The sequence below is a fragment of the Drosophila virilis genome, chromosome 4, assembly GCF_030788295.1.
Source record: "Drosophila virilis strain 15010-1051.87 chromosome 4, Dvir_AGI_RSII-ME, whole genome shotgun sequence".
NCBI lineage: Eukaryota > Metazoa > Arthropoda > Insecta > Diptera > Drosophilidae > Drosophila > Drosophila virilis.
In genome coordinates, this window is record NC_091546.1 from 1446868 (window position 1) to 1462157 (window position 15290).

Genomic DNA, 15290 nt, shown 5'->3' on the forward strand with positions numbered 1-15290 from the left:
ATGTTGCAGCAATTAAAGCGACAGGCGAGCAGTGACATTTGATGGAATGAGCTGCGTCTCATTATGTGCAAGTCTGATGGCCTTTTTTGGGTTTTTGCACTTAATATTAATGAGTTGCTGGGAAATTAATTTCTTGACTTTCACTTGGAGGCCAGCGTGGATGTGAGCGTGGTCGTGGTCGGGGCTGTGGCTCCGTCCTTGCCCCAGCCAAGTGGGTCAGCGTTGATTTCCGTCCGTCCCTTCCTGGTCGATGGCCAATGGATGGACGCAACTCATAAATATTCCAGAGGCACGCGCTCTGTGGCGCCCGCAACGCCAAAGTGGGAAAACGAGGCGACAAAAGTTGCCGACCATGTTGCAAGCATGTCGAAGACGGGTCTGGCAAGGGGAGGAGGGGGGGGGGGGGCAACTGTGGCAAGGAGCAAACATTGATTGAAAATAAATAAATTCGTGTGCGCCGCACCGAGACCGAGACCTGCTGCATAAGGGTACTCACGCCAACCAATACCCAAACTCGGCTCTCTTCAAACACAGTTTTTAATGAAAGCGTAAAGTGCTTCGCATTGAGCAAAGCGAAAAAGCAGAGCACTCAATAACTAAAGTTTCACAACTGCATTTTAAGGCAAAATTAAATTAAAAAAAAAAAATGAACATGTTTGCTTAAATATTTCACTATTCGCCTTATCGATAACACAATCGATATGTATTATCGATTGCTTTTAGTTAGCATTTACGATTGCTTTCTCGATAATGTTTCTGATACTATAAGTATACTTTTATTATCGAAAAGTAGAATTGACTACAAGAACTGTAAAGTTATCGTTTATTATCGATAAGTGCAATAAACATTTGTTGCTCTGAAGTTAAGCATAAATGTATCGATATTTTAATCGATGGAATGTATAAATATCTTATGGCTGTTTTAGTAAATACTTGAATCAGTTTTTAGTATATATCGCTGCTGATAATGTGTCCGATAATGTTATCGGCACAATTATCGATATATTCGCTTTAAGATATTCGCTTTCGGTTGCCTTCTCGATAGTTTTCTCGTTATTTTTTTCGTCTATAGTATCTGAGTACCCCTTATATATATGCAAGTATTTATAACTACGAGCATTTCGAAAGCATAATTTATGCAATTTATTGTCTTTCGTCCGTTACGTTATTTCTTATGTAGCATTTTAAGCGCTGCCATATCTGCCATCTACCAGCTCACGTATACTTATTCGATGTGGTTTATATCCTTGTATTCGTTTGTATATCCTATATATATGTATATATATATATTTGTATATGCTGCATGCATATTCATATGCATATTTAATGACAGTTTATTGAGATTTTCAGCTTGCAGCAGCCTTTGGGCAAGGCTCCTGGGTCCGTTTCCCCATTCCTTCTCTGACTCCGACTCCGACTCCATCTCCGTCTCCAGCTGGTGGCATTGCAATTTATTGATTTCGTGTTTTATTTAATTTCTCATCATTTCCTTAGAAGCTTATCGTGATAGATGACGTCGCAGGTTCGCAAAGCCGAGCTGTTGCCTTAAATAAATGATGATGGCCTTTAAAAGCGACATTCGAGAACTGTTCCAGTTAAATTTCGCCTCGACTCTGGATGGAGAATCAGGGAATTTCTCAAGAATTCCCCAACATCAAACTGTGAGGCGAGCAATTGGTTTTGACTTGGGTTCGTTGGCTTCAGAGTTTTTGGGAGGTTCTCGACTCCTCCTATATCATTTCAATTAAGTGCAGCTGGCGCCTGTCTGCATAGTTTACACAAGCAAAAAAAATAATAAAATAAAATAAGTTGGGACCGCACTTTTGCTGTGGCACTTTGTAACTTGTTTCCTGGCTTGTTTCTGATTGCAATTTAATTAAAAAACTTTTTAGACCCTGTATCTTTTGGGCTTGCAGCTTTGAATTATCAGTTTCCCAGGGCCAATTGAAGGGATCTCTGGTCCCATGTCAACGGCGGCAAAGCCGCACGCTTCATTAGCTTCTTGAGCAGCCGGCTTATCGTGTGCCTCTGCCTCCTCAAGTATGCCTCCGTTATCGTGCATTAAACCCCAAAAAAACAAGTGCAGCCTCTGTGTTAATCCCAGCCTCTCGCTCCCCTGCACTTTGAACTTTGTGTTTGCACTATCCGAATGTATTTTGTGGATGCGCTTACAATTAACTGCATCCTCCCTCTCCAACAGAGACTCGAGAGACTCCCCCTCTGCATTTGCAGTTGCACTTCGATTGTTGTTGCCGCCTCTAATGGGCTCTAATCAACCAGGGAACTCTCCGACTCAAGCCCAAAGATAGTCAGCGAGCAGGTAGATTGTGTGTACAGCTCATTAGACCTTGTCGGGGGGGTGTAAAGATTCCTGACAGAACAATACTCTTTGAAGAAAGGAGTTGCGTTTCATGTTTCTCCAAACAATGAACTCTGCGTGTTTCGTAATTACATTTTCCATGTGTAGCTCAATTATAATCTCAGGTGTGGTCTATTTCAAGGGTATTTCAATTGCTTGTTAAATATTCATTTCATGCATTTACAAAAAGTTGCTTGTAATTATTTAACCTCAGGATAAAAATAAGACCTAATGGAAACTAAATGCAATATAAATTAATTCATTTCGAGAGTATTTCAATAAAATATTCTTTTTATGCATCTACATTAAGTTGCTTGTAATTATTTAACTTCAGGATAAAAATAAGAAAGGGAATGCAATGTAAACTAATTCATATCCATATTATATTCATATTTTTGCCACTCAAAACTGGGAATGGAGCTGGGCTAATTAATACAATGGATATGTGCCCTAGAATATTATCACAGCTCGAAAAAGGCTGATCGACAAAAAATGTAATTAAAATTCTGACCGCGCACGGCGCATATCGAATTAAATAATTAATCCCGTAACGCAAATGTTTGCATTAAATTAAAATTAAATTTAAATTGCGAATGTCAGCAGCGAGAGACTTCAGTGCATATTTCAATATTTGCATTGCAAAGTGGTTAAATGCCAAAGCGGCCAATTCGTGCATTCACAAATACCCTTTCACCAGAAAAACAAATGTAATCAAAACAATTCAAAGCCGTAACGCGGCCCGTTTCTGGCTCTCAAATTGAATTTCCAGCTGTGGATTTGGTCCCTGTTTTATGTTTTGTGCATGCTCCGCAAATATTTGTTGAAATATTGTCGCTGATGTTAAACATGTTTGGCATCGTTTTAATTTTGTTGTCCTGCTGCTGCCCTCTTTTGTTCTGTGCTACTGTGTGTGCATTTTATGGTTATTTTAATGGCCACGCCCACTCCTTACACTCTCGAAACGCCCATCGGAATGCGTTGACATTTCGCATTTGGATTCGCATTTGACTGCATTTGACAGTCCTGCAAATTGCGTTACGTCCAAATAAATTCACGCTGCGTCACACAAAATGACAATTTCCGTATAAATAGGAGACCATTTTTTATGCACACTCTGTAGCACCTTTTTTTTTTTTTTTGAAATTTTTACAAAGTGTCCCGACAATCCAGCTGGTTGTTGCACATAAAAAGCAGCAGCATTGTTTATAAATATTTAAAAAGATTTCGTAAACTTTCATTATTTGGGGTTTTTATGGGATATCAAGCACCAAGTTGAACTGGCAAGCGCAAGGTCGCTGGCTCAAATTCGGCAGCAATTTATCAGTTTTTAAATTGTTTTAATTAGTTTATTGTAGTAAAGTTTCTAAGTTTCTATTGCCAAACAATTGTGTATTTTTCTAGAAATTTATAAACATTTTATCACGCTTGTTATGCAATTTTGGCCAGAGCACATTATTTCAATGCCCTACAAAAGCTGGTCTAAGCTTTGGTGGACCGCAGATAAATTGTCTTTTGGGTTTTGTTATTGTTCCAGAGTTTTTTGGCTGGCAGCCGCAGTAGAACGTAAACATTGTTCCACATTTTCGTGGCAAGTCGACAGCAAAAACACGAGAAAATGAAAGCCATAAACTTGGTGCAAGTGCTCTTTGTTAGGGTCAGCTACTTTGGAAGTGGGCCAAAAGGGTTTCAGTTGCAGGTCTTAGCCGTGGCTTTTGGCCAAAGTAAGCCACATAGCTGCCAGTCAAATCAGCGTCAAGAGTTCTAGCTAACAATTCAATTAAGCCCGCCGACAATGTCAAATTAATTCGCAGAGTCTGGCGAAATCAAATTTGCCTATAAACAAATCTAGACACGTCACGTTTTGTGGGGCGCCCCGCGCCAATTTTATTGCAATTTGTGACAGCAACTGGCATATGCACTGCGAGAAAAACTAACCGAGTTTCCAGTTCTGTGTTTTTTTTAAGTCTGAATTATCGAGAAAGCATTGGCATACTTCAGGTAAGCACAAAAATTAACTTGAACAAGAATTGCCATTCTTGAAATAAGCATAAAATATGCTTCAACTAAGTCATTGTCAGATATGAAAGCATTTGTATGCTTAAACTTAGCACAAAATAAGTTATAACAAGAATTTGCATGCTTAATGAAACATTATTAAATATTAGAGGAAAGTCTTGGATAGAGAAAATATTTACTTATTAGAAGCATTTGCATACACAAAACGAGCACAAAATATGCTTCGGATAAAAATCTTGGTCTCAGCCTTACATATTTGTGGCTTGCCTATATAAGTATTATGTGAAATTCTTGACAATTTCTTCGAGTGTATATTCGCATTCGCTCAATTGAATATGCTAAACACACAACACATGAGTCGCCGCCTGTTGATTGACAAGCGGAGCGCTGCGCCGGCGGGTTGAGGAGAGGTCAAGACGAGGCAACAGACAGACAGACGATCGTATAATGTAAATATTTGCTCATGTCGATTTGTTGATTTGACCAACACAAATTGGTCACGATCGTTAAACAGACGCCGCACTGCAGTTGCCAGTTGCAGTCGTTGTAGTTTCTGTTGGGTGCGGGTTCAACTACCTCTCTGGAGCGAGAACGAGCTATTGTAGAGTAGAGGCAGAGTCTGGTAAGCACAATTGCCAATGCCATTAAACTTGGCGGCGGAAGTGCCAACAGTTGTCAGGAGTGGCTCACCTAATGCCAATTGTAGACCACACAGCGAGAGAAACAGAGGGGGGAGAGTGTAGAGAGAGGGGAACTAGCTGCCGGGTCGTGTAGGTGGGCTTCATGTTCTGTTACTTACATGGCCATTGGTGTCTTCTAATGACTTTCCAGCTGCACTTACCTGCAATGAAAGAGAGAGAAAAGGGGCATTAGAATCATTTCAAAGTTGAACAAAGTTGCAAAGTTGTCAGCATGGAGAAGGGGGCGTGGCAACGCCTGTTAGCTGGTATTTGGAATTTAGAGGCATTCGGGTCCCTTCGGCCACATTCAACTGCCCGCCAGCAAGGCATATAACAATAATTGCAAGTTCTTGGTAAAGTACTTATTCTTCGAGTGCTGCAGAGCTGCAGAGGCCAAATGCCACCCAGGCTGTGCTTGGAGCACTCCACACGAGCGGAAAGTGATCCACTTTAGAGTTTCTTGCACAGCAAATGAATATGCCACTAAATGTTGAGCTAAGCTAAACTAGGTCTGTGCTCAACTGGAAATTAAATGGTATTTGAGTTGTGTTCTAGTCCATATACTATATATAGGATTGGAGTACAAATATATTAAGAGCTGACAAAGAGAGAGAGAGAACGAGCTTAAACATAGCTAAGCTTTGCGACCAGAGATATCAGAGAGATGAAGCAAGAGATGGAACTAGAGATGAGATAAACGATCAACGATTAAAATAAAAATCGATTAATCAAAAATATCTAGATATATATCTAAGAGGGAAACTAAAATGTTATGTATGCATGACAACTTGAGCCTAGATATGCATAAACTATTCTACAACCCAGTCGAGAATGTTTAAACACAAAGCTATCATCAAATAAAACAAACATTTAAGTACAATCGATACAAAATTTAAAGTACTTCCATAATTCACATGCTACTTATTTTTTAGGCATCTCAAAACATTTCGCAACATTATCCAAATGTTTTTTTATGCAAGGAGCTTTAATCGCCAGGGCAACAGCTATTAAATGTTCCACAATATTTTCTGATCAATCTTGACGACAACGACAACAATTTACCTGCAATTGGCACTAAAAGTTTTTTGCGCAAATCTCAACAAAAAATCATAAGAGGCAAGAAACACAGACTCGCAATTGCGTGCGTGTGTGTGTGTGTGGGTGTGTGGAGGTGTGGGTGTGTGTGGATGTTGCAACTTGTTGAGTCATGGCCGCATTTACTTGGTATGCACAATAGCTGCTGCTGCTGCTTCTTCTGCTTCTGCTTCTTCTTCTTCTTCTTCTTGTGCCAATGGGCCATCAATCAAGACGGCCAAAACGGATCCAATAGAGCCCAACAGATGACCGGCCGTCCGCACTTGGGCGTTGTTGTTGTCAACGTTAAAGTCAACATCAACATCAACGTCAACGTCGCAGTCTATGTCGTTTTCACTGCAACATTGAAATGTTGCAGCAACATGTTGCTGGGCGCATGTTGCTGTCGAGATGCTGACAAGTGAAATGCGTGGCACGTTTACAAGACTTTAATTGCGATTTAATGTAATGTATAACATTAAACTCGACTGCCATCAAAATTTATTAACAACTTTCACGCAAACAATGCGTCGCGCGACTGGCAACAAATTGTTGCATTAATTTTGTGGCAACAACAGCGCTTGGCCGTGCCTTGCCTCGTTTCTAGTTTGCTTGTGACCTTTTTTGTGCGACAGTTCAACGCGTGGGCGTCAATTTGCGAGCTTTAATTAAATTATTGCGACAGGGCAAAAAAATAAAAATAAAATCGCAGCAATTGAAATTGTTTTTTAATCAAGACAAAAAGCCAATTAACGTGTGCGATTGCATTATGCATGCCACATGTGCCGCCAAATGCTGCAAGCACCAGTTTTTTTGTTTTTTTATTGTCAGACAGGCTTTTTTTTTTTTTCTTAATTGCCACAGCAACGTTTAAGAGGGCAAAAAATTGACAGCCGGGCTAATTATTGATGTGCTGTGTTGTCGTTTTGACTGAACTTTTGCAAAAATGTCGAAAACAATTAACAAAACATTTTTTTTTTGCTAAATTTATGGTCAAGAGTCGTTTTGGTACAGATTGTTGCATTACAATTTTCGAAAATTTGAAAATGAATATATATCGTATTTTTATATTATTTTAAGGCAATATTTTAATCCAAAAAGTCAGCAGACATCAACGAAAAGACTTTGAAACTTGTTCAAGAAAGTATTATCCAGCGTTTGGTTAGCTATAAATTCTGTTAGCTACAGAAATTATGTGATTTGATGTGCAGCTGATGGCTTGAGGGGAATTGTGAAGCTGACCAAAGGCACATTAAATACAATTCCAGAAATATAGCTTATGCATTTGCTCATGTTTGAGGAGAATTGTGAAGCTCATGATTGCTGAGATATTTTTAAGAAATAGAACATTGTTCCATACAAAAACCAATTTTTTAATCTATTTTTTCTGTGGCAGCTTTATGATATAGTTCTGCGATCTCGGCGTTTCCTATATTAGATTTCCTGGCGATGGCCTCAAGGCTTAGAGATTAGTTGGAATTGAAGGGCACAAATAGACCTGGCTCTATTGACACGTCTCTTGCTGCTGTATATATAGATCCATATATATATATATATATATTTGTACTTCATGGACTCGGCGACTTCTTATGCTAAGCAAACAAATATATATGCCCTTTTGAAGGGTATTGCTAATAAATGCAGCACAGTTGTTCCGCAAACGCAAATTGAATTGGAAAGTGTGAAACGCCTTCGCTTTCGCAATTTGCCGGCGTCTGGGCCAAGCCCAGATCGAGGCCAGCAACAAATTGGCCAGAAAATTTGCAAATTCGGCAAACTGTAAATGCTCAAATATTATGCAAAATGTCGATGCCACAAATGGGCGTTGGGTGGGGCGAGGGGCAACATGCCACAAAGTTCACAGGCCCGAAGTGCCCGAAAGTCAGTCAAAAGTGGGCACGCGGCAATTAGCACATCATTGACACATGTGCAACACACACACACACACACACACAGAAGAGGAGGCAGGCTGTGTGTGTGTGTGTGTGTGTCTCAGCTGCATTTTTTGTTGTCACCGAGAAATGGAAATGGAGCATTTTATGCTCCAATAAAAATAATTAAGTGGCGTAATTGATAATGACTTTTTTCCCCTATTTGAAATTTTTTTTTTATTTTTTTGTTCATTTGTTTTGTCTGATGTCATAATTTTCGTGTATTTCTTGTGACTCTTCTGACAGTCAGGGTGTTGCTGTGTGGTGTGTGTGAAGCGTGACAAATTTATAGGAAGCGATAAGCGAGACGCGTTCAACGCTTGACGATAGGAAATTTCATAATGCAAATGAGCAGCCAAGTGAGCAGCAATGAGCAGCAATGAGCAGGCGATCATTGATAATAGCCGTATTTTACGAGAATGATACGTCATGATATGGCAAATAAGCTGAACTATTCGCTGTTAAACATCTGTTGAATCACTTTTCGGTTGCCCGAAATAAACATTTGTTACAAATATCTTGCCAGAGTTCTGTTTCATGCGATGTGCATTGAAGATCTGGTTTGGACTGATCTCTAATTTGAAATAAACATTTCGCTAAACTGAATGTGTTGTAAAGGTTGAGCAAAGATTTCATTGGCATGTCTTAATTAATGAGCCCTGCTGTGCATTTGTTGTACTCTAATATCATTATTGGACTTACAATTACCATTTGTATTAGCTTAAATTGGTTTATTGCACTAACTATTTCCATATCCCACAGCGTATTGGATATGCAAAACATTATCTCTTTATGCGCAGTAAACATTTCTGGCTTAGGCTAAATTGATATTTGATTTTAATTTAAGCAATTCTAGGAATTTAATGGACTTTTTTGGTTAACACCAACATTATACTAAATTGTTCATTATAGATTCAACAATGCTAATAAACTGTTTCCCACTTCCGTTTTCCCACTCTTTTCATTAGCATTAGAAGTTTAGTTGACAGCGGGGAAAAGTCTCTTCTATATCAATGGGAAGGAGTTTGGTTTGGTTTATTGCTCAACAGTTTATTTAGTTTTTAAACCAAATCTATATAACAATTAAATTTGTTTATTTTTACCTTTGCAAACAGCTATATAACTATTTCAATTTCTTTATATGCAAGTTGGTTTTAGTATTCAACGAATAAAAATGGATTTTAAACTTTAACCATAGTTTGCTACTGTGCAAATATAATATTCCTTCATTGAATGCTCGATTTTGTATTACATTTATAGTTATTGGCTCATCGAGCAAATGATTTCATCTCACTTTCCCATTGCAAAACGTGTTTTCGCATGTTTCTGAGCTCCTCTTCTCAATTCTTTTTTTTTTGTTATCCCGCCCAATTGAAGCTCGTCGAATGAAGTCCTTGGCTGGCAGAGTCAAGTCTCGTTTTGTGTAATGCTTGTGTTTTGCCAGGCATTTGACATGCTCCCCTGCACTTAGCAATAGCTATGAAAAAATGCCAAAAAAAAAAAGAGAAGAGGAGCGGAGCGGAGAAAGAAACTTTGACAAGCTCTGCAATTGACAAGTGCGTGCGATGTGGCTGCTGCTTCAATTCAAACACAAAAATCGAATAACAACTGCAACAACGATAAAAGCAACAGCAACAACATCAACAACGACAACAACCACTTGTAATTCCGAGTGCTGCATCGAAGCATCGAACTTTCGGTAACGCACAACGCACAACCTTCTACTCATTCGAGACTTGACCATTCCCTTGGGTGTGCGGTCGACTGTGCGTGTGAGTGTGCGTGTGTGTTTGACCACAGATATACACATCTGGACATCTGCTACATGTTCCAGAGCAACAAACACGTGATACACAAAGCAATCTCAGACAAAACAACAAAATATCTTAAAACTCAGCTGACAAGATAATACTTATATGTTATATGTCAGTGCAACATTTACCAGACTATTTGTAGAATTTGAACAAGTATTAAATATAATTTAATTAAATTGAACTTAATGCATAACATGCAATCCTTAATCAAATATATTAAGGAACTGCTCATCTAGTTTATATATTACCTAAATAAATTTAAAAAATAATTCTTTTACTCAAACCAAGTTCAAAGGCTATTAAAATCTTGACTAAGCAAAAATATCTTAGTCTGAAAATGAAATTCGCATTTTAAAAACTTTGTGAAGAACAACTCAAGTATAATACTTAACATTAAGAATGTTTAGCTCTTATTTTAAGCCTGCCAATGCTTGTTTTAAGTATTTTCTACCAAGCTCGAAATTCTCGACTCGCATTATCAATTTTATTACACATTTGCCCGGCTAAATATCTTCTCGGATTATATACCCCACAGCCGATGCAATGCGGGGTATTCAGAAATGCAGAAAACAAATTGGGAAACGATTGACTTGCCAGCAAAATTCTCAACTGTTTCATGGGGGCTGTTGCTCACAAATTGACTCAATTTAAATATCGATTAACAAATGCTGCCGCAGAGGAAAACTTCCCCCCCGTGCCCATCTCCAGCCCTTGCCCTGCCCGATCCCCACAGACAGTTATCGCGTTACATTTTCCTTTGTAAGTCGCCGCAGCGGAGCGTGACAAATGTTTTCTTTTTCTTTGGTTTATTTATTTTATTCAAATATTTTTCATAGCGCCCAATGACAAAGGGCAGACGTTAAGTATTTGTAGAAACTGCATTCGATTAGTCGTCAATAAATCTTTGGCGCGATATTCAATACAACAAAAGGTCAAATCTCTAATGAGGAAACGCCCACATCGTGCGCAACTTTCGGTTTCGTTTGCATCTCACAGATAACACGAATGCGTAGTACGTAATTTCCCGATATTTTACTTTTATTGAATGTAAATATTTGCTTAACATTTCAAGCAGCTTGTCGAATCGCATATTATTCACAAGTGTTTGCGTCTTATGTTCGTCTCTGCGCTCTGAGTGGGACATCGAGAGCAGCTTAAGGGCGTAACAAAGCCAAATATTGACTGACCGAGTGAATGATAGACCGATTGATTGAACTTACTGATTGAATAGCTAAGTTAGTTATTGACAGACTAAGAGACTAACAGAATTATTCAAAGGCTCACTGACAGACTGATTGACTGACTGATTGCTGGACTGACTGATTGACAGACTGACTGCCTAGATGACTGGATGGCTAAATGACTTGCTTATTTATGGACTGACTGATTGACTGAATAACTGACATACTTACTGACAGAATAGCTGACTGACATACTGAACTGACTTTCTCATTGAAGGATTACCTAATTGACTGAATGACTGACTGACTTACTTACTGACAGCGTGATTGACAGACTACATGGCTGACTGATTGATGGAGTGACTGACTAGATAGTTGAATGACTAACTGACTTAACTACAGACCAACCGACTAGATATCAGAATTACTGACAGACAGAATGATTTGATGTTAGATAACTGACTTCCCTAATGACTGATTGATAGACTCTCATGCCGAACTAACTGACTGACTGACTAGTTTACTGACATTACTGCCTGTCTGATTGACTGGAGTATCGACTGACTTAATTACATATTGATTGACTTCCTCATCTAGCGACTGACTTACTGACTGATTGACTGACTACTTACTGACTGCCCATCTGATTGACGACCTACTTTCGGACTGAACGACAGACTGCCTGATTGATTGATCGATTGACTGAGTGGCTTATTTTCTGACTGACTGATTGACGAACTGTCTCACTGACTGATTGCCACTATCTCTCTCCCAACCTGAAAAATACAAGCATTAAATTATGGGCCTGTTTATGTCTTATTCAGTTGTTATCTCGCTGGGGCCATAAACAGAAGTCAACTCTGTGGGTCACACAGTTGAAAATTGTTTTTATTACTGATAGTTAAAATAATAATCATAATATTAATTCCCCGCGCGTATCAAATCCACTTTAGATACTCTATAAAAACTCTTTTTCGATTGTGTCAAATGTCTCATCCAATTCGTCTGTTTTTATGGCCCCAGAGGTTGCTTCTGCTCCTCCCTTTGCTGTGCGTGTGGCTTGTGAGGAACGCGAACACAAATCAAATTGCTTAATTGGGTTGGCTAGCTTACCCCCTCCCCCTCCCCCAGTCCCTTGAACCCCTCCCCTCGCTCAGCTGCTGTTTCGTGGCATTCGTGGCGTGCCGCACTCATCAAATTGCTGACAGTTTGAAGTGTGTCACACGGTGCATTTGGACATTTCTTTTTCAACAAATTATAGACCAGACCCTCTCGTCATATGGGGCTGCCCCATCTCCAGCTCGGTTGCCTGTTGCTTCTGCGTGTGCCTAATGAATGGGCGTGGCCTATGGTAGCTTGATTATGAAGGAATCTGCCTGGGCGCATGCTTTTGTGGCTGGCCATGACAAGTGTCCGACCAAGGTCTTCAGATCGTCTCGATCTTGGGTCAGAGTTCGTGGATGCGTTTGATGAGCCTCGACTGTGGTCTGTGTGAGCTGTCAGTTGTGGCAAGCTGTGTCCAATTGGAATTACACAGGCTCAAAGGTTGTGCATAGAGAAGAGCGCTGGCCGGGTTTTTTTTATTTCTCAACAAAAACACGAAACTACATTTTCAAAGAGGCACGGAAAAGATACAGCCAGGCAAGGCTTAAGCTATCTTTTGATTTGATATTTAGTTTATTTAAAGAAATTATAACTAAAGTCCATCCCCAATCCCAAAAGAAGCTACTAGGTCGAAAGACTCGCCAAAATTGAAGAAGTCCCAAAAATGCAAACTTTAAAATTTTTAAAAAAATAAGAGAATTTCGATTATGGTTCATGTCGCCCTATGCATATTGTCAAGACTTAACAGCTTTCATCAGATTCAACATGCAATAATCACATTTAATCGCTTTCTACTCTAATTAAAAGTAAGAAAATATTTCCCGATTTCCCTTTGTGCGAGTATTTAATCCCAACACGGAGCTAGAAAAATTGAGAATAATTATTTTACTCGTGGCAAAGCAAAGCGAAATAGAAAGAAAATTGTACTTTATTATATTCTCTCTTGACATTTGCAACTCGTTAATTAAGCTTTTTGTGCTTTTTAAGTAAAAGACTTTATGTGGCGTTGTCTGTAATTAATTTACAACTTTTCTGGTATTATATTTCATTTTGTCAATTCTTTAAATACTCCTGCTGGCCACACACTGTTCGACATACCGCTTACATATTTGTGTGTTAGAACTTTTCTGTCTGCAAATATATTGAGCTCTAATTTATGGCCAACTCTACTTAGCCCGCATCGTAGCAGCAGCTGTCATAAATTGTGGCCAATGCATGACCCAGAAATCGCAGAGGCGCAGACTCTACATTTTGGCTTTCTGAGTTTTTTAAACGCAGTCGCATTCGACAAGTGCGGACTGACTGTCTGTCTGTCTGTCCGTCTATGATTTAATTATGCAGCACAAGCAAACGCCTCGCAGCGGATTGCAAGTGCATTCAAGGGAGACAAAAAAAAAACGAAGAGAAAAACGAATAAAGTATCTGACGGTTGGCCAAGAAGCCAATCCAGCAGCAAGCACTCAACATGTGTCTCTAACCCCGGGCACAGGCGAAAAGTTCAGACAACCCATTCTCATCATCATCATCGTGATCATCATTAAGAACAGCTTCATTATGGTGCAGCAAGTTCGCAGAGCCACATAAAAACTGACATAAATTCAGTTAGCTGCGTTGCATACAAAAAAGTATCTAAGTATCTAATAGATATCATCTTGTTACTCGTCGCACTCGTCGCACTCGTCGCCAGTTGCCAGCAACATTGTCTAATTGACTGACTGACTGACTGCCTGACTGACTGCCTGATAGACTAACTGACTCTCTGAATGATTCGACTGCGTGCTGCACTTGGCAACAGCTACTGTGAGTGTGCATAGATACAAAGATACATTTGTATCTGCAGCTGTGGAAATTGATGTACGGCTCTGCCTGCGCCCGCATTTGCAATCAGTTTGCGGCAAACGCAGCGCGATTTGACAGGGGCCACGTTTTGAGTTTTGGTTGTCAATTAAAATACTCGCTGCTCCTCGAAGCAAAAACACAATCTGAGCGTGGGCGAATGCACTCGACTACTTTCAGGGAGTTTGTCAGCACAAATGTTCAATAAATGAATTGTCCGTAGAGTTCGTGTAATGCGAGTCAGATATATGATGAAATATTGGCTTGCAGCTGGTTAAGAGAAAGCCATAAAAGCAATGGGCGTGTAATATGATATAGGGGTAGTCAGAAGGGCCGTGAATTAAAATTAAGCCTAGAAATGGATGTTAAATAGAAGTTTAAATCTGGGCAACGAAGTGCCGCCACTCAGATTTAGAAATGTGATTTATATGTATGTAGAAAAAAAGATTTCAGCAAAATTATTATTCCATTATCTTTTTACACAACAATATACACTATTAAATATGATAAGAACAGGGAATTTATTTTGCGTAATATAACTCTGGGAACCAAGGGAAGAAATATTTCCGGACCGTATTTAATAGTCTTAAATGAGATAGATTTGTTGAGATCTGGCGAATAATTGAAAAATTAAAAATATATATATTCATCGTCTAAAAATCTGTATAGATATTTCTGGTCTAGTATAAGTACTTGATATTTCCGTGGGTTGAGGTAGGTTGGGAACCGTAATATACTGTGCTATATAATTATACTGAATCATGCTCTACAGTATAATGATTTATAATATAATACTGAACTCAACTATACTATACAATAATATATTCTACTATATACTTATAAACTATATACTATACTATACCATGCTTAACTATACTATACAATACTATACTATATTTATACTATATACTACTTTTATATACATTTCTTTCTATACATCTGTATAGATATTTCTGGTCCGTTGGGAATAATATGACTTTACTATACTATACCATGGTGTACTATATGACTAGATACACTATATACTATACCATAATACAGCATACTATATTACATTTACACTATCCTGCACTATATTACACTATATTACACTATATTATACTCTGATATACCATATAGCATATAGCATACTCTACTTGAATATACTTTTCTATAATTACATATAATTTGATTTTATTTATATCCAAATGACATCTTTGTCAGTTTGTTTTTGCCACCTGGTTTTTTCGTTTCGCATAATAATCTGCCAACATTTTTACATGATTTTTGCTGAAGTCTTTTGCCAAGTGTTGGCT

At 38.8% G+C, this 15290-nt stretch overlaps 1 protein-coding gene across 4 annotated transcripts in view; it reads right to left on the reverse strand.

The window, feature by feature from the left end:
- Pvf3 (PDGF- and VEGF-related factor 3) overlaps positions 1-15290 on the reverse strand; it is a 75876-nt gene that overhangs the window by 18564 nt on the left and 42022 nt on the right. For 2 of the 4 annotated variants that reach the window (XM_015168929.3, XM_070209138.1), the window contains exon 2: positions 5175-5216. The exons of the other annotated variants lie outside the window; for them this stretch is intronic. In XM_015168929.3, coding sequence (XP_015024415.1) covers positions 5175-5216 — 42 coding nt within the window. The remainder of the gene's footprint in view (positions 1-5174; positions 5217-15290) is intronic. 4 annotated transcript variants of the gene reach the window in all.